We start from the raw sequence: 20394 nt of genomic DNA on the forward strand, positions 1-20394 counted from the left end.
GGAACACTACAGGAAGCTCGTGCTACTGTTGTGGCAGGATGGGGTTATAGGTGTTGTCAAGACAGAAGACACAAAACTGTGGGAAACCAGGATTCAGTATTTCTGTGCTCCAAGATGAGCTATGCTTAGAACGCAAACATTCATGACTTCTGAAATCTTTCAAGTGACTTTTCTGGCCTCACATTTCAGTATTTCTTGACTAAACAAACCTATGACTTCAGACCAACATCTTCAAAACATTCTACGCAGAAGTGTTCCTCAAGGGTAGAAGGAACAGCTTTTATCACAATGTGCCTTTTATAATTTCTGTTGTACTGAATAGTAACCATTTGTCTAAAAAAAATCCAACCAAAGAAAACTTTCTGCCCCAACTTAGAGATTGCAATGGGATATTCTGGGCAGAACATCCTACAGCAGCATTAAAAATACTTCTGCTAGAGAATTAAGTAATGTGACCATCATCTCCCAGGCAGCTCTTGTATCCTATCTTCTACACGGGACACCGTTAATTAGTTGGTCTCACAGGAATTCATTCCACAAACTCAAACCAACCCTTCTGTTGCCTGCTCTACGGTGCAGAGATATTAAGCTGCCAACTGTGCCATTAGCCCAAGATTTTTTAGGTACTGCCCACCTGAATGCTAAGCACCTCAAATCTGGTGCAGTATTAAATCCGCATGGAAGGAAAGCATTTAAATACCAGCCTGGATTTTCCAGCCTTGACCAAAACTCTCCAGAAGGCAAAATGCTACATGATTACTACATTTTTGAAGAATAATAATTTCAAACTCAAGTAGACTGCATTTCTGTAGCTCCCTGAGATGTAATGAAGGAATGAGATCCTGGGAGGTTATGATCTTTGACTCGTGCATAGAGCACAAAGATGCAGTCAGCTATAAATAGTATGCAGGAGTAATGCAACCCTTACTGTATTCTGCTATGATTGCACTGCTATTCTGCGAGATGGAGATGGTCTATTCTTCATCAGCAGAATTAAGAACAAGTTTGTCCACACAGAGAGATCTATAAATAAAACAGTTCATGTTGAGGATGCTCTTATCCCTCTGTGTTTAAGCCTGACCCATCAACCACTAATGGCAACAGAAATCTTCCTACTGACTCAATTAAATGTTGGACTGAACTATTTATGCAACCTCTGATGTTAACAAAAGTTTTTATTTTCAACAGTTAACAGAATATCTTACTTACTGTTCAATTATTTTGTATATATATATACTTTTTAAAGCTTCTGCATGAGGGGCACAACTGCTTTATAGATGTCAGTATGAACACAACCTGGATAAGAAATAGTAAACATTCACAAAACACTCCAAAACCAAGTAATTGTGACTTGTCAGAATGCATGCGTCTGATGGGCAACCCATTTTACCATGGAAGAATTAAACTAAGACTTTGAACAGGCTGTTCAGATTTAGTGTGAGGGGCTTGGGCCAACTCTAACATCCTCTGTCTCTCATGTTGAAGTTTGACAAAGATCTGGCCTAGCACTACACCAGAACCAAACCCTGTCATCTCCTCTTCATCTATTTTCTCTTTCCCACCTTCTCCCTCTCTTGTGCTGGTGTTTGCGCAGCAAGTGCACAATGGTTTGAAGACCTCACCTCACTGAAAAATAATGCAGGGGAACACGTGGCTGTCAGCCGGGTCATTTTTCTCAGTGTGCTTCACTGCACAAACACAGGCATACAGAGGCACTACCAGCTTAAATGTATACTGCACTGTAACTTCGGAAACCTAAGAACAGATAGGGATAAATTACTTCCACTGGATTGTGGTTTAGCCTACTGTCTTCAAAAGTACTGTTCACATCCTAATTTCAATTTAACACGCACAGAAAAGGTAAATGGAATTGCATCTTCCCAGATAAACCTAATGGTTTATATAACCTCATATTCTATTTTAACCAAAACCGATCATTTCAGACAAACCCAGGAATCTCATAATGGGCTACTAACCAAATAGGTAACCTCAAAAGATTTTTTTCTAACCAGACCACGCTTCTATTTTTTTTTTTTTGTTGTTGTTGTGTCCCCTTAAGCATCGGGCTTTATCACCACTATTAATATTTATGCAAGGTTGCTTTAAATATTTATGTTTTTATTAGTTCCCCCTGAATACTTTGGCTTGATCATGTGTTTGAGGGATGACTTCCTAGCCTGAATTTGGGGAAAAAAGAAATAAAAATAAAGTTTTAATTTGTTGCACACTCACTTATTCTTCTCACAACCTTCTCACCGCGAATTTACAGACATTTTACATATTTCCTCACGTCCGCGATAACATTTCTGAGAAAAAGCGATGCGATCTGAAAACACAATTACTGTAACAGCACCACACATACCGAGGCCAGAGTTTAACGATTTTTTTCCTGCCGGGTGCCGCCTCTCCTGTTCCACACCTGCTCCTCCCGGCTGTTAATCATTAAAAACAAAACAAAACAAAACAAAAAAACAACAACAAAAAAAAAAAACACAAAACAACAAAAAAACAAACAAACAAACAAAACTAAAAAACCCCCCACCAAAACCAAAAAAAAACCCCAAAAAACAAAAAAAAAACCCACCAAAACTACTTGTCAGAGAAACTCTTAAAAACATTTCTCCCTGCATCCCACAGCCGGGAGGGAGTGGAGAGTGCTTAGAATTAGGTTAAACTGCGTGTGGAGGGAGCGGTGCGGTGTGGCAGCGGCTGAGGGCAGCCCGAGGGCTCCCCCCTCAGCGCTTCCCCCCCCGGCTTTGGCGGCAGAGAGCGCCAGTTCTGGGTAGGGGGAAGGGAGACGTTCCCCGGCGCTACCATGGCGGCTCTCATGTGGGTGACGACATGAGGCGACTGCCGCTCGCCCCAGCACCAACCTGGCTCCTTAAATGTCGCCCAGCGACGAAGCACAGTGAAACAGCCCCCCCCCCACCGTGAAACCCTCCTTCCTCCAGCACCTGGGCGTCCTCCCCGGCCGCCTTCCTTCCTTCTTTCATTCCCCCCTGTGCGGCAAATGGTACGAGCCCCAGGCAGCCCGCACAGGTGTGGTCGGTGGGACAAACCAACAGCGGGCGGGGGGGGGGAGTGGGGGGTGAAGAGTGATGAGAGGCGGTGAGGCGGAAGGGCGAGAGCGGGACGGGGCTGGCGGCGGCCGCATCATCGGGGAGCGACGCGACCGGGGCGGCCGCCGCGGGAGATTGAAGCGGTGGGGCCGCGGCGAGGCGAGGAGAGGAGGGGGCGGCGCCGCTGCGGCCGTTGCTCGGGGGAGGAGGAGAGGAGAGGAGGAGGAGGAGGAGGAGGAGGAAGAAGAAGAAGAAGAAGAAGAAGGAGGAGGAGGAGGAGGAGAAGGGGGCCGCCCGCCCCTCCGCCGGTAAGTGCCACTCAGCGGCTGAGGGGGGAGGGTGTGAGCCCTGCCGGGTGGGGGGAGTTCGGCCCCACACCCCCCGTGGGGGCTCGGGGGCCGGCGGGGCGCTCGTGGGTCCGCTCCTGCAGCGGGAGGCCGCCGGGCTGCAAGGCCGAGGGGCCGCCCCGGCCCCGGTGCCGGTCCCCGGCCTGTGCCGAGGCGCCCAGACCAGACTGGCGGGCTGGGGGGAGGCGTCTGGTGTGAGAACCGGCGGGAAAGGGCGGGCGTGAAGCCGGGTGAAAGCGGGTCCCTCTCCACGGTCGCGTTTTGAGGGGGTACAGGCTGCCCCCCCCCCCCCTTCGCTGGCCCAGGTGTTGGCACAGGCAGTCCGTGAACTGAATCACAAACCCAATCTTGATTTAAAAATAAAGTCGGTGTGGGGTTTTTTGTTGTTTTTTGGTTTTGTTTGGTGGTTTTGTTTTTTTTTTTTTTTTGGCTTGAGTCAGCTTCCTGAGCTGATTCAGTGTATAGGCAGCAGAAGCGCCTGTGTGGGCAATAGAGATTAGTGCAGAGGAGGAACTAGTGGCTGGAGCTGCTGCTTGTGGTAGAAGTGCTGGCTGAAAGTTAATAAAGCTACTTGCTAACTAGAACATCTGTAATAACTCATGAGTTATAATTTGGCTGTTCTTATCTTGATGGAGCATTTATTTTAATGTTGAGGTATTTCAGATGTCTTTTGGTGGATGCCTTAGAAACTGTGCATGTATATGCTAGGTATCTTCAGTGAGAACTTCACCCTTTTAGAAATAGATTGCTTCTTGAATACCAATTCCTACTTAGGAAAAAAAAATAATGTGTGGGTCACCATTGCTTGATTGACTTCAGGAGTCAGTTGCAAAGCGGGCAGGCTTTTAGGAAACTGACAACTATACGACTATAATTTTCTCAGTGTATTCATTTATAAGAACTACATTTATGTTCTGTCACATACTGGATGACCTTGTGTGTACAGGCATTCTCAAGTCTAACAGATGTGATGAAAGGCATTTGCCCTTCTTCTAATGAGCTGTAAGAATCACAATGACAAAAGGCTCAAATGTGAGGGAAGACAAATTTGTGAACATGTTAGAGGATAGTTCTGTCTCTAATTGTGACAAATAAGGTGAGGAAAAATGGAATATTCCTAAGAAACTCTGTGACTGGACACTAGTTTGATAGGTCTCGAAAGCATCTTGCCAAATCACTTTTATCTACAGAAGAAGCACCTCTCACATGCAGGACTCTGCAGCTGAGTCAGTGGCAGCAACGGTTTATAGTTCAGTCTTGTTAGATAACCTTTACCATCTTCTGGTGAGAAGTTCAAGCTTTCCTGCCAGCCACTCAATAATATTTTTACCTCACACTCCTTTTCTCAAGCATTCCCATGCTGCCTAACCAGCTGTTGGTCTTGGAGGTTCAGATCATAGAATGACAGAATGATTTGGGTTGGAAGGGACCTTAAAAATCACCCAGCTCCAACCCCCCCGCCATGGGCAGGGCCCCCTTCCCCCAGCCCAGGGTGCTCCCAGCCCCGTCCAACCTGGCCTTGAACCCTTCCAGGGAGGGGGCAGCCACAGCTGCTCTGGGCACCCTGGGCCAGCGCCTCACCACCCTCACAGGGAAGAATTTCTCCCTTATATCTCATCTAAGTCTGCCCTCTTTCAGTTTAAACCCCTCATCCTATCCCCACACCCCCTGACAAAGAGTCCCTCCCCACCTTTCCTGTCCCCCCTTTAAGCACTGGGAGGCTGCTCTAAGGTCTCCCCGGAGCCGCCTCTTCTCCAGGCTGAACACCCCCAGCTCTCTCAGCCTGGCCTCACAGGGGAGCTGCTCCAGCTCCTGATCATCTTCATGGCCTCCTCTGGACCTGCTCAAGCAGGTCCATGTCGTTCTGATGTTGGGGGCCCCAGAGCTGGACACAGCACTGCAGGTGGGGCCTCACGAGAGCAGAGTTGAAGGGGAGAATCCCCTCCCTCGACCTGCTGGCCACACTGCTCTCGATGCAGCCCAGGGCAGGGTTGGCTTTCTGGGCTGTGAGTGCACGTTGCTGGCTCGTAGTGAGTTTTCCATCCAATGATACTCCCAAGTCCTCCGCAGGGCTGCTGCTCTCAGTCCACTCCTTGGCCAGCCTGTGTTTGTGCTTGGGATTGCCCTGACCCCTGGGCATTTTTCCTTGTTGAATTCCATGAGGTTTGCTCAGTCCCCTTGTACTTTTCCTTGGTGAACTCCATGAGTTTTGCTCACGCGCACCTCTCCAGCCTGCCCAGGTCCCTTTGGATGGCATCCCTGCCCTCCAGCGTGTCACCCCACCACACAGCTTGGTGTCACTGGCAAACTTGCTGACAGTGTGCTCGATCACACTGTCCATGTCACCAACAAAGATGTTAAACAGCACTGGTCCCAATACCGACCCCTGAGGAACACCACTCGTCACTGCTCTCCATTTGCGCATCGAGCCATTGACCGCAAATCTTCGAGTGCGACCATCCAGCCAGTGCCTTATCCACTGAGTGGTCCATCCATCAAAGCCATGTCTCTCCAATATGGAGACAAAGATGTTGTGTGGGACAGTGTCAAATGCTTTGCACAAGTCCAGGTAGATGACATCAGTAGCTCTTCCCTTATCCACCAGCACTGTAACCCTGTTGTAGAAGGCCACCAAATTTGTCAGGCACGTAAAGCCATGTTGGCTGTCACCAATCACCTCCTTATTTTCCATGTGCCCTGGCACAGTTTCCAGGAGGATCTGTTCCATGATCTTGCCGGATGCAGAAGTGAGACTGACAGGGCTATAGTTCCCTGGGTCTTCCTTTTTCCCCTTTCTAAAAATGGGGGTTATGTTTCCCCTTTTCTAGATGCTGTCAGGGCTTTACTTTCACTTCTCTCAGTTTCTGTTCTTGTCTACACAGATCGCTGGGAATTTGCTGTTGTTTCCAGTAGAGCAACTCCTTTCTGGCATATCTGGGCTTCTCTTAGAAAAGGGGGTTTGATACTGCTTGTACAGAGCTGCTGCAACACTAGACTCAGCCTCCCCTGGAACTCAGTCAGTTGTGATTATATACAGATCTTGGCTCAAGTCACCGCCCTGCCTGGTCTTACTACTGTTGGCTGAAAGTAAAAATCAGGGGTTTCATTCCTTCTGTCTTCGCCTCTCTTGCATCTAAATTTATTAATTTAAGCTCAGTTACTAGTAGTATATTATTTATTGCTAGTGCTCCTGAGAGCTTTGTGGCTCTCCCTCTTAGATAAGTTACACAACCACAGTAAAAAAAAAAAGCCATTCAAGTTTGGAAAGCTCCCTTTCTTGTCACATGTTGTGCACCAAAATATTTTAAAGCTTGTTTAAGAATGCCAAGCAAAATTTATTCATGGAGTTGTAATAAAAATGTTTGCTGCTTCTTATCACTAAGAGTGGTATATGGATAAAGTGGTATAGTAAAAGTATTGAGTGGCCATGTTTGTTTTATCCCTTTATAATTAAGCCTCCTTTTACTACACCAGTTTTATTTACATCTTTTCCCGCAGGTGGATGGATTTCAAAAATAATCTTCCAATCTAATCTGTTGCGGGAAAAAAAAAAAAAAAACCAAACAAACCCACAAACCAACAAAACCAAACCAAATCAAACAAAAACCAAACTAAACCTCCAACCCCCACCTATCTATGGATTAAGTGTCAGACATCCCGGGGTTTGTTACAAAACTAAAAAGCTACTGCGGAATGCAGCGAGCCGGCCTGGGTGCCGGCAGGGCTACCAGGCAAGCCCTGCTCCCCCTCTCCTTCGCCGGGGCTTCTCCCGCTTCTTCCTCCTCCGGGACTACAGCTCCCAGAAGCGCCCGGGCTGAAAGTGAAAATAAACGCCAGGTTACGCTTCTTTTTTTTTTTTTTTTTTTTTTTTTTTTTTCCGCTGCTCTCCCCGGCGGCGGTAGCACATGTCCTTTCTCTTTTGTTTTCAGGCCGGCTGCTGCGCCCCGAGGGAGAAGCGGGATCGGAGCCGGGCCCGGGAGCTGCTGCCCGCCCCTCCAGAGAAGCCTCGAACCGAGCGGGTTTTTATGGAGCTGCAAGCCCGGACCTCCGAGTAAAACTTGGCAGTTTCTCCCCGCGATTCCCACATGCAAGTTGCTAACGTGAGACCGGCTGCTTTTCCTATCGCTGCTGCTACCTCGAGTGCCGGGGGGGGGGGCGGGCGGCGCTCTCCTTCCCCCCCCTACGCCGCTGCCGTTTCCTTGGCCCGGTCCCGGAGCTGCTCGGTGGGTTTCCTTTGCCATGTGGGGTTAGGAGAGGTGCAGCGATTCTCCACGGCGTGAAGCGGTAAACATGGAGGCGGCGTGCAAACCCGACGGTGGGGAGCAGAGTCAGCGAGGCAGCGGCATGGAGGCCCCCGGGGACGCTTCCATGGACTGCTACTTGCGATCTCAGGGCTTGTACAGAAAGAGAGTTGCCAAGGATGGATCTTGTCTTTTCAGGGCTGTGGCTGAGCAGGTAACTGCTTACATAAACCAAGCTGCTTCGCATGAAAGCATGGGAAGTGGATCTCATTAGTGGGTGATAATTGGTGTTAAAACGCAGACAAGTATAGGTTGAGCTTATGCAGTGGTGTGCCAGGGGAAAAAAAAAAAATAATTTCTGGCTTGCCGGGGTGAGAGGGGGAAGTTCTTTGTGCGCAGCCTTCTTCTGTCATCAAGAAATTGTACCTGGTTTTGACCTTCCAGCGCTGCCTTGGAGCTTTTTTCAGTGCAAGAATTCAACATTTGGGTACAACTGCCTTGTATGAGACTATTTAGGAAACGGAATTTAGTGGAAGGAGCTGAAAAGCCTTGCTCTTAATTTTGTTAATTAACTTACTATAAAATTAGAGAAAGTGAGTAATTTATTTTCAGTTCTTCCTGTTGAATTCCCCTCCCCCATTTCAGTGTTAATGTTAAAGGAAAAAGTGACAGCGTCATCTTGTCTTAAATACAAACAAACAGCAGTGGGAGCTCTGGTGCTTCTGATTGTGGGAGCGCAGATTCCTGTGCTAATTATACACAGTTCACTTTTTTTTTTAAAAATTACTTTCCCACTGAATTTATAAGTTTAGGCAAGCAAACGCTATTGATCTGAAGTGAGTTAGTTTATTATTTCAAGGAATTAATCAATGAATATACATTGATATTCTGATGTTTTTAATATATATAGAAGGCTTCTCCCACACTCCAGTGTACATAGAACTGTTTTTCAACTATTAATTCAATTTTTAACATACTATTCTTATTTTATTGAAGGGAAGGGCTTTAATTCAGGTGTTTGTCCACAAATTTAGCCTAATCTCTGCACTCTTCATGCAGAAAACTGATCTGAGTCTGTGTTTTAAATTGAGGGTAGTGTGCAAAGATTGCAAGAGAGGCTGCAAAGTAAGTTGACTGGAACTTCTCTATGTTGTAGTGAGGATGCAGGCAAAGTCACATGAGAGGTAACTCTGAACCTATGATGAAAATAGTATTTTTTCCAGTAGAGACTTGAACAGGAGGTAGAAAGCAGGTGTCATACTGGCATCTGAATTCCTGGCTTCCAAAACAGTTATGGGCAACAGACCTACACCGCTTAAAGTCAAGAGGAAGTAAATGCGCACTCTCTTAGATTTGGTTGGATTTCATGTGAACGAGTGCATGTTGGTAGTTGATTTCCTCATCCACTTCTGTGGTAACTTCTTTTAATTCAAGTCCTTTACAAAGAAGTCAGTTAAAGAATGACAACAAATGCTATTAATTTCTCTCAGTCAATCCCCATAAAATTGAATGTTTGAATTTAGTATATCTGTGAATTCTGTAGTTACTTAATTTTTCATTAAGTAATTGAAGTTTCACCTGCATAAACATGTTAGTGAATGAGTATACATTTTATATGTTCTTAAAAATAAAACTAGAGTATTTCCAAGCCTGTATTTAGAAAACATTCATTAATTATTTGTGACCTGTCATCAAAACTCCTCAGAACCAGTGTCACTTTCTTTCTCCCTTTGTAGGTGTTACACTCTCAGTCTCGGCATATTGATGTTAGGATGGCTTGTGTAGACTATCTTCGGAAAAATAGGGAGAAATTTGAAGCAGTAAGTATTTTTGTTTTCTTTGTGAGCACTTAAAAAAAAGTTACTTTATTAGTTTCAATTTTCTAAGGTATATTCTGCTGTTTGTGACAGTATTCATCATATCTATAGACTAGCTGATGCTTTTTAAAGTGAGTGCTCTTTAAATTAATTGACATATGTGATACTAACTAATTTTCATAAGGCTGGAGGAAAACCTGTATACTGCTTGGACTTGAAAGGAAGTGGGAGTGGGAAGAGTTTTTAATACTTGTTAAAAAAACCCACCAAACTTTCTTAAACTTTAGTAGTCTGTAGTGGAGCTACCAAAATCTGGATTTTATTTTAGTATAATGCCTATTTTAATAAAGGTATTAAAATGTTGTTACTGTGCTATTTAACTGCTTTTACAATGTACAGAGGATTTGACTGATGAGATTAGTGAAATTTGTTTCAGGGTCTACAATTTATTATGCATTACCACTGTGGTTTTTTTCTAAACATCTGTAACAGAAGTTCTCCTTCATCAACCATGGACATAAAATATTTTTATATTGATCTATATTTGGCCAATGTGGTCAGTATTAACATTACAAAATCCTTCATTTTTTCTTCCTTCTTTTAAAAGAACAACAATAAATAATGGTGCTCCTGTTTGTGTTTTCATGTGTTCTAGTTTATATACCATTTATCTAATTTCTAGGATAGCCAAAACAGGAGTATGTGTAAGCATTTGTTACTGGAGGATAATTACTCAGTTCTCTTTTTCTGCTCGAAATTTCTTCAGATCCAAAATAAAAAGGCTGGTTTAGATGCACATTGGCATAGGGAGGAGAAGGAAAGCAGGAATAAGAGTGTGTGTATTTGCTATATTTTCTGACAAACTGCCCTATGCTCAGATGTGACTGATCACTGTTAATGTGGAAGTTGTCAAGAATGAATGCCACGAAATACAGTGAATCTCTCTGGGAGAATGCAGCTCTGACTTGACTTTTTCCATTTGCCAGGACTGTTTGTTTCCAATCCGTCTGAGGACTTACCAACTCTGAGATCTCTCTCCCTCCTTATTTTATTTCATTTTATTTTATTTTTTCACTGCTGACTTTTTAATCCCTTTCTTTCCAGAACTACCCCACTTGGTCCAATATCTGCTTCTCTATTTCTATTTTCTTGTGTTATTGTCTAGTTTTTGGAAATACCATGGCCCTTCTTTACTCTAAATGTGTGTTGTTTCCCCTCTGCAGTTCTGGCATCTTCTCAGCCTGGTAACTGCTTTGTCAACCCTAGTCGGCTATACTATCTTAGTGTCTCTCTTCCAAACTCCCTGCCTTGTTCTTTTTTTTTTTTCCTCAGACTTGATCAAGTGCTAATGACCTTTCCTCTATCCATCTTTGCTGTCCTCCTGAAAATTCTCTTTTAAAAGTTTATTGTAATTTTTCAGAATAGGTGTTTCATATCTGTTCTCATTTCCTAGTGTTCCTACTTCCTCAGGTACCTCTGCTGATCTCCATTGCTCTCAATATCTCTTACTGCACTTTGTGTTTTCCATCTGAAATACAGCATTGTTAATTCATCTTTCTTAAAAAAAAAAAAAAAAAAAAGCCCAAACCCAAACAAAAAGCAAAAAGAAACCCAACCAAACAACAAATGCCTCTTCCCCTCATCTCTCAGTTCAACTATTTACTTATCTGCCTTCTTAGTAGTTACGCTCTGTTGATCTGTAGTGGCAGTACTCACTGAAGTTCATCTTCTCTCTTGTCTGTTGTAACCCTTTCAGCTTGGGTTTCTGTCTCTGTCTTGTTCCACTGATACGGCTATAACTGAAGTTTCAGGTGACTGTGTGTCACCATCTTAATTTTCATCCTCATCCTTTCTTGAATGTTGTCTTTGATTGCTGCTGTCTTAGATTTATTCTCTTTTTTAACCGTTAGGTTTCCTCTGAGAACTTTATGGTGCCCTTCCTTTCTTCCTCTCTGCATTATCTTTAGGTCATTTAATTTTGACACACAGAACAACTGCTGTCTATGATCATATTTTACCAATCCACCTTTTAACTTCATACCTGATTGCTTCTGTCTAAGTTAAAAATTTTGGCCAGACTTTCTGATTCTTCTCATGAACGACAGTGTCCAGCCAGGTTCAAAATGGCACAAGTAGAGCTTTTAATCTCACTGTTCCACTGTTTTCCTTATTACCTTGTTTCTTAATCAGTATGGGTAAAGACGCCATCCAGCTTGTAGCTTAAGTTCATAATGGGAATTACTTCTTTATGTGGACCCCTGTGGATCTTTATTTTAACTAAATCAATCATATTGTGTCTAAATAGCATTTTTTAAATACAGCCTCTCTGTTGGCCAGCATGGCTGAAACACTCTGAAGTTAACATGTCTCAATTACTGCAGCATCTTTCTCTGGCCCTGACAGTTGTGAATTTGGCCTCTTTGTGGACGTTAAGGAGTGCAGCTGAAAGGTTATTTTCTTAGCTTGGCGATTATGGTGTAACCTGATTGTTTGCATACTTCCACTGAAAGTAAAAGCAGTTTATTTGAAGTGATACACTGTCCTGGTTTCGGCTGGGATAGAGTTAATTTTTCTTCTTGGTAGCTAGAATAGTTTTGTTAGAATAGTGTTCTGGATTCATCATGGGATTTGGCATTAGAAAAAATGTTGATAATATACTGATGTTTTCAGTTGTTGCTGAGAAAGGAAGGACTTTCCAACTTCCTATGTCCTGCCGGTGTGCAGGTGTACAAGAAGTTGGGAGGGAGCACGGCCAGAGCACCGGACCCAAACTGGCCAGTGGAATATTACATACCTTGTACCGTCACGCTGAGTGTATAGAGGACGGGTGGCCAGGAAGGGTGGGCTCACCAACATGGCTTCTGGGATTGTGGTGTTGTGATCCTGGCTTTTCTGGGATCGCTGCTTGGGAACGGGCTGCATATTGGTCAGCAGGTGGTGAGCAGTTGCATTGTGCATTACCTGTTTGTGCTTTCTATTTTATTTCATTTCCATTATTAAACTGGTTTTATCTCAACCTACAAGTCTCCCTTCCTTTACCCCTCCAATCCTCTCCCCCATTCCCCAGGTGGGGAAGGGTGAGTGAGTGACTGTGTGGCGTTTGGCTGCTGGCCGGGTTTAAACCACAGCATACAGAAAAGAGGAAAAAGTGCTTTATGATTTGCTTATGCTGTATCTTATCACTATTTGAGTACTGCAGAGATGTGGCTCCCATTTCTGATTGTCCATTGTTGCCTATGTCTTTTAACAATTTACTTGAATAAGCCCACACATACTCTCTCCAGTGATGCTGTGCACGCCTGGGATGAATTGCCCATAAATATCTACTTGACAGCATCTTTGCCTTCTTTAAGATTCCCATTTGGCTGTTGGATTTATTTCTGTGGTATTTTTATTTTTTTTGGTGTTTTGTTTTGGATTGTGTGATTACTCCAAAAACTGTGGTTATTTTCTGGAATACACACTTGTATGTTTGACCATTTATTCCCTCATCTCTACAACACTTTATACTTAGATTGTAAGCTCTTCAAGGGCAAGATAGTCTTAATTTTCCAGTGGTACATTCCCATTGATACAGTGAGTCACAGACTGGGGATTCCATATGCTATGCTAATAAAACTAACTAATTATTACTTTTTTTTTTTACTTTTAAATACAGTTCATAGAAGGGCCATTTGAAGAGTATTTAAAATGTTTGGAAAATCCACAGGTATGTTAAACTTGATTTATAATAGAAAGCAGTACTTTTGAATTTGATGGGTAATTGGATTTTTTTTTTCCTCACAAGTGTTTTTGACTGAGCTTAAGAGGTCTTTGAATTACGTTAACTATACTTCTCTATGTATACTCTCTATTGTAAAATGATTTGGAAAATTTTTTGTGTGTCTTAATTTAAACGTATTATTCCTCAAAATTGTATCCAAACATTTCTAGCTTCTGCAAATGCCAAGAAGCGTAGTGTGTCTAGCTTTTTCTTGAGGACAGCCCTGAATAAAGGTCTAAGTTTAGGTGATGAAAAGTCAGTTGCTTATGTAAGGGATATTATGAACAGTAGCCAGAGGCTCTTACAAAGATAGTAATTTGAAGTAAAATTTTTTTTTTTCCTGCCTAATTTAATTTTAGTATTTTTATTAGGGAGTTAACCATTTGTGTGAGCTGAGGTGGGGCAGAGAAGAGGACTATCTACTACAACATTGCAAAATTAATAATTTTTTTTTAAGCACTTGTATGTAAATTTTATTAAATTTTCCCTTCCTAGAAATCAAAGCATGATATTTTATTTTTCCTCAGCCATGCCTACAGCATCCCTAGTTAGAATGGCTAACCTGATGGTTCTTTATTTCAGTTTCTGAAATGAATGGTGGAAGGAGGAAGAAAATGGGTGTTGACCTATTTTGCTTCTGTTTTGTTTTGTTCATTCTGGGATTTTTAATTGCAAAGCTTTATTAGTCAAACCCTGAGGTTATGTGCTGAGCAAAATGGTAAATCGTGGTGTTTTCCAGTAGAACTTACTCTGCACTGAACTGTGCTGATGTGAATGGTTCACAGCACCGCACTGTGTGTATAGAAAAAGTCTTTTTTGTATAAGCCTACTAATGTTTAAAAAAATCTTTTTGAAAGATATACGGTATCTTTTTTACATGATCAGAGAAATGAATATTACGATATTCTATATTTGAAAATCATAGTGGGAATTAAAAAAATTATTGGAAAATAAAAATCAAATGGCTAAAAATTCCTGCCCCAAATTTAATTTCAGCAATTTTTAATTTAGTAAGAATTTAAAAAGGAGAAATTAAAAAAAAGTACAACAGTTAGGCTGGTAATGGAAGAAACAACTTTTACTTTTCTATTATTTGAGTTTGGGTTATGGTGTTACTGACATTTCACTGTTTAATAGCTTTTAAAGGGCAGATTTGTGGTCTTTCTTCAGGTATTGATATACTTTGCATGAGAAATGAAACTAACTATCACAAGTTTTTGTTTATTTTGGCTGTTTGGAAGTGGTCTGTCTACTCTGTGTTGGAGCACTTCACAAGACTGGGTCAAGATATTTGTATGGAAATTGTCTGTTTTATGCATGAGAGTTAAGCCTCAAGGTTCTTTTTCCAGTTCATCTATAGCTAAAGGCTCATAAAACCCCAGACAGTTTTGAAGGTAGAGTCACATTTTTAAAAACACTTGGTAAATCTGACACTCACTTTTTCCAAAAATCACATTTGAAACGCTAGACTGCTGCTTGTTTAACAAAAGAAAAGAATAAAACCACTGTATCACCTTTCATAAATCATACTTTTTAATGGTAGATCTGCATTTATGTGATTATTTTTGGTTCTCTGGGTTTTCATACATACCCATTTCTACTTGGGGAAAAAAAATCCCCTAGCTTGTACCCCTTAACTAGCTTAGAGGAATAGTTATTTCAGAAAACCTTCAAATACAATCAAAATGTCATGGCTAAACTCCAGACTCCGTCTTAATATATTTGGTTTTGACAGTGATTTCTTGATTCTCTTGATCTACACATGAGGAAGGATAATCATTGTGTGTTTGTTTGAACTTTTTTTTTTTTTTCCCCAATACAGGAATGGGTTGGACAAGTAGAAATAAGTGCCCTTTCTCTTATGTACAAGTAAGAAAACTTTTAAATATGCTTTATTAAGATCAGTTGTTTTGTTGGAATAGCAAAGATGGAATGGTATGTTATGCTGTAGTTCTGCAGAAAATTACAATTATACTTTGAAAATTGTAGCTGTCAGGGTATTAAAAGGAAATAGAAAAGTGAGTTTTGAAAATAAATTTTAATTGAGGATCTGAATACAGGTTTGTAGTAATGTCATGCATCTCACATATGTAACTAAAATAAATTTGTTACTTTTCATATCCTAATTTTTCTATTAAAATTGCTTTTCTCTCTGTTTCTCACCGAGGCTTTAATATTAACACTATTGCTAAAATGTGGGCTGTACCCATTTCTTTATTACCTCTGTACAGATGCTCTCATGTAGCTTAGTGATATGAGTATTGTAGGCTGCATGCTAGAAGGCTGTTCTCACACCTCCCCTGGTACTAAGTTGTAGGTATTGATAGAAGACTAACTGGTGTACTGCTGTAGCTTGTTCTCTTTTCTGTATAAATTATCCTTTTCCCACTGTATCAGTATAGATGTAATAGTACAAGTTTGTCAAGGGCCATAGCTTGATCTATGCTTAAGAACTGTTTTGGTATTTGTGCATAGATAAACACTCCTTGGTGATAAGCAGTTTTGCTGATGTGTTTTTATTAAATATAATCCTATAAATAAATATGCAGCATACTGTTTCATAGTACTTTGTGAAGAAATATTAATAACTGCTTTTAAATTACTGTGCAAGGGAACAAGCAACGTACAGCATCTTCTTTCTGCTGTTTGTAAACCAGTTTAAAAATTCTGTATTACAAAATGCTTACTGTAAATTAATGACTTTCTTTGTATTTTGACTCTTGATGGGACAGTTGATAAGAGGAAAGAAACAAACTAGTTAGATAAGTACCTGGAAGCAGTACTTGAGTGCTAAATGCAGGGAATTGCATGAAGTTCTATCTTTGCATTTTATGTGGTTAATGGGACGGTTTGGAGTGGTATGTGCTGCGTGGGTGGAAGAGAACTGAACTGAAAGTCAGAGTAAAGCTTGGCTTAGGAGGCTTGGAGAGGTCTGATTGCTAGATTGAGCCAGGGTGTAGAGGGACATAATTTAGGTCAACAAAACTGCATGCCTGACTACATTGGAACTGGGTGATCGTGATCTTCTGTTTGTTGTATTTCTGGCCATGAGAAATGTATTCTTATGGAAGAGAAGCAGTTTATTTTGATAAATGCTACATGATACATTGGTATCCAGGACCGCAGCTGCTAAACAAATACAGAGACAAATCCTGGTTCATAATAGTACTTTTTTTTTTTTTTAAATTTTGATTGGAAGTGAGTGGAGGCTTGTGGCATGTTTGCAACTGTATGTAGTATTTCACTGCAGCGGTGACCACACAAGAATTGTTACTGCCACACTTGTCTTTGGAAGACAGGCTTCTAGTAAAAAGGCAATTTAGAGATTCTGGGAAAGCGGGAATGGTGATGGAGGTAGGGGGAAGGAGTTGCTTCCCTTCCTGCATGCTGGCAGACTGAAGTCAAGCAGAAATATGAATTTTCTGTTCTGTGCTAAGTAGAGAAGCGAGAGAATTTCCGACTTTTCAGGCATTGGATAGAAATGCAGCATGAATAGGTTGGTTGTGATTTTTACTCCTCAGATCTGCTACAAGTCGCGTTTGGCTATCTAGGAAATTTTTTTTGCCTCCCTGAAGTGGGTGGGTCTCTGAGCTATGAAATTGTTTTCCTCTCAGAATTGTGTTTCTTGAGTTGCTGTAGAAAGTTTTGGTTTGTTTTGTTAATCCAAAAACTGCACCTGTGAATATACTTAATCATTTTGCAAGATTAATAAAACTTCTGCTTGTGTGAGCAAGGAAGATATTGAAGGAAGTGAGAGGCTGCTGAGGAAAGAATTCAAAGGGAGGATTATGGATAAGAGAGAAAGTAATTAAATTTAAGATCGTGGCAGAGACCGATTATAGCAGGAAAACAGGTAGCAAAGATTGATAACCTTACAGTTTTTAGAAAATAAAAAAAACAAGTGGCATATCGTGCCAGTATGAGTTGTGGACTTTCCTGTATTTGTCACTTTGTATCCAGTTCAACTTTTTATGCTTTTTAATTCTTTTTTTTTTGCTTGTTACATTATAAATGTGGAATGTAAATTAACTGTAGTAGCTCAACTCTTCATTTATGGTATTTTTAATCCATTTAAATGTAATGAGGTACCCAAACTTAGTTTGCAGTAATAACAATTTTCTAAGCCTGTTTTGAAAAACTCTACCAGGCTGATACCTTTGATGATGAGTATCTGCCAACAGTGCAGAGGCACACCATCTGCTGATTAGGTCCAAGCTTCCCCAAAAGTTTCTTTCCATTCTCTCAGTTGAAGAGACAACAGAGGGGTTTCTTTGCCACTTCAAATCCAGCAATTTGAGTACAACGAACACAACACGGTGTTAGACAACACACTTCATGGAGTCTTAACCCAAAGAGAAAGGGCCACTGAGCCCTCTGAATGTCTTTTTTTGCAGCATATTATCCGTTTTAAAATGCAAGAAAAGATTCTTCTTGCTCCACATGATAAAACTGAGACATGGAGGGCATGGTTTTCCGAGGTGGTGGAGGCTCTGTTACAGTATCTGGTCCTCAGTCAGTCCCTGCTGATGGTCTGTTGGGCTTTCACATGCTCTTTAGCACGCTGCAGAGCTGGGCCACCGTTTGGGGGTAGAAGCCTTGTGCAGACCCTTCTGAGCATGAGAACTTGGTTTGGGAGGCAAGAAGAGTTTCTGAGCACAGACAGGGGCCGTTCTGTCAGCTGGCCTCCCAGCCCAGAAGGGTTCTTGCACGCGTGTAATCAATCTGCTAGTACAGATTTAGCCTAAGCAGTTGCTCACCTGGAAACCTATCACTGTTTCCGGTCTCATAAAACCAACCTCCTCTTTGTTTGGGTGTTTCTAAATGGCAAAGTGTAATGAATTTCTCCAGGACTGGGGAGCCATCTTTCTAGACATGGCTCCAGAAAGCAGTGTCTGGAAATTTGTTTTACTGGTCATTGGTCTGTGCATGTTGTGCTAGCACATCTTATTCTAGTATAATTCTTTCATAAAGATAAGCCTTCTTTTGACCAGTGGTATTTGTACTCATTTTCTTCAGTATTCTTTTCCACTAGGTGTTTTCTGTGGTCATGTATGTTCCTTGAACTTGACTTGAATATTCCAATTTTTATTGATATTATTTTTTAAATGAATTTTTAACTGCTACTTTTTTCTCAGGAAAGATTTCATAATATACCGGGAACCAAATGCTTCTCCTTCACATGTAACTGAAAATGGCTTTTCTGATAAGGTAAAAAAAAAAAACAAAAAAAAACAACAACGCTATTTTGAAAGGCTGAATTAAGACTACTTTATAAACAATAAGTAGTTTCATGTGTGTCTTACTATTAAACACAATGAAATGTTCTGAGAATTCCATTTTAACAATCTTTTGTGCATATTACATAACATGCTCTTCTGTTAATACATGCGGCATTTCTTTTTAAATAGATAGTCCATACTTGGCGTGTGGTATATCTTCCTAGTAATCTAAAATTCTGTAAAAATATATTTACAAGTGCTAACTCAAATAGCTACCTCTGGCTTAAATTTTTGTTGACTTTTGGTCAAATTCTTTTTGGTTTAGTGGACATCCACTACACATTTTCGTAGTTTTACTGATTCTTTGAGATCCTGAGAGATGAAAAGCACTTTGGTACATTAAACTGAATTTAAAAGGTAGTGTTTGTATGGAAAATCAAGTGAGATGTAAAACTTAAGTATCTGTGTGGGTTTTTTTAATAGGTATTGCTGTGCTTCTCAAATGGAAACCACTATGATATTGTTTATCCCATAGAGTATTCAGAAAAGGCTGCTCTGTGCCAGTGTAAGTATTATGTTGGTTAATTAAAAGCGCATATTTTAACCAAAAATCTTCATATGATCACCATCAGGTTTCAGGAAAAGGTTCTGTATGAAAGTTTATTATAGCCATTCTTTAGTAGCTTAGTTTTCCATTTGAATTGTCAATGACTGTATGATTTTGCAAGAGCATGAATTCTTACTGTGTTCTGATTCTTGAAAGCAGGTTATATACCAAGAGGAGAAGATTTATCTGCCTCTTTGAATCTGTGTGGTCTAATGTAAACAGAAAATGTTGGTGTACTGATTTATAATTCGTTGCATTGTCTTTGGTCAGCATTCTGAGTTTAATTTTGTGTTTCAGACTGTTAGCAAACTAATTGTTTATGTTAAAACTAGCCTTGCATGGGTAACTTGTCATAGAAATTATGGGGGTTCAACGTGCAAAAAATAACTGTCTTCATGGATTATTGTTTTCTTTACTAGACTGCAGAAATGCCCAAAGGTCCTAATCAGGTTTGATGGGTCATTGTGACAATCCCTACAAGGATTCTAATTCTTCATGAAATCTCTGCCTTTGTGCAGTTACAAGGCTAAAGCCAAGTTTGCCTGTCAGGAGACCTTATTTCTAGTAGTTTCATGCATGCCCATTAAGCCACAGTAGCTGCAGCTGGTTTTGCTTCTAATGCCTTCACTATTTCAGTCAACACATCAAAATACTTGCTTGCTTTGATTGAAGTAATTTGATATGCATCTGTAATGGTGGTATAAAATTTAATTTACCTTGTAATTGATTTTGCCCTTCCACTTTCTCCTCCTCTTCCCCAGCTCTGCTGTACGAATTGCTTTATGAGAAAGTATTTGATATAGATGTAAAGAAAATCATAGCAGAACTTAGTGCTGTTGGTGTGACAGAGGAAAGTAATGGTAGCAGTGAAGTATCTGCTTCAGATTCAGAAGATGACAACTACAGGTAAATGGGATTTAAAAGTTAATGGAAGATGCTTGTGAGCAATACACATTAAATGTGTTTTCTGAACTTCTGGTGGGTAGTAGAATCTAACAGTTAGGGTTGAAAACCTTTACGAATTACTGAGAAGAGAAACACAAAGAGGTAAGGTTAGAACTATGAAAGAATGAAATGTGTAATCTTCACCGTACCTAAGGACAGGGTTCTGGTTCCTCTGTTTTTCCTGCAGTCTAGCTTTGGGTCTCTTTACATAATGAAATATTGCCGTTGCAACATCCTGTTTAAAATAGCAAAATCCCTTGGGAGAACTGTCAGTGTGCCAGTCTGGCATGGTAAACTCCCTGAGAATTACTTGGCTTACTCTTGCAACTGAGTAGAGTTACAGGAATCTAATCCAGCTTGTGTTGCTTCCACATCTGGGGGCTGAAATGCCTGCCT

At 41.1% G+C, this 20394-nt stretch overlaps 1 protein-coding gene across 6 annotated transcripts in view; it reads left to right on the forward strand.

Moving 5' to 3' along the window:
• Window positions 1–3089: 3089 nt before the first annotated feature.
• Window positions 3090–20394, forward strand: part of OTUD4 (OTU deubiquitinase 4) — a 36353-nt gene continuing 19048 nt past the window's right edge. For 4 of the 6 annotated variants that reach the window (XM_042797060.1, XM_042797063.1, XM_042797062.1 and 1 more), the window contains exons 1-8: window positions 3097–3367; window positions 7336–7861; window positions 9384–9467; window positions 13123–13173; window positions 15050–15096; window positions 18363–18435; window positions 18930–19011; window positions 19815–19959. In XM_042797060.1, the coding sequence (XP_042652994.1) occupies window positions 7697–7861; window positions 9384–9467; window positions 13123–13173; window positions 15050–15096; window positions 18363–18435; window positions 18930–19011; window positions 19815–19959 (647 nt within the window). In that variant the 5' untranslated portion in view covers window positions 3097–3367; window positions 7336–7696. Of the gene's footprint in view, window positions 3368–7335; window positions 7862–9383; window positions 9468–13122; window positions 13174–15049; window positions 15097–18362; window positions 18436–18929; window positions 19012–19814; window positions 19964–20394 lie in introns of those variants that run through there. The other 2 variants (XM_042797066.1, XR_006165694.1) reach the window with 2 other exon arrangements.

The sequence above is a fragment of the Tyto alba genome, unplaced genomic scaffold (assembly GCF_018691265.1).
Source record: "Tyto alba isolate M040663 unplaced genomic scaffold, T.alba_DEE_v4.0 Super-Scaffold_23, whole genome shotgun sequence".
NCBI lineage: Eukaryota > Metazoa > Chordata > Aves > Strigiformes > Tytonidae > Tyto > Tyto alba.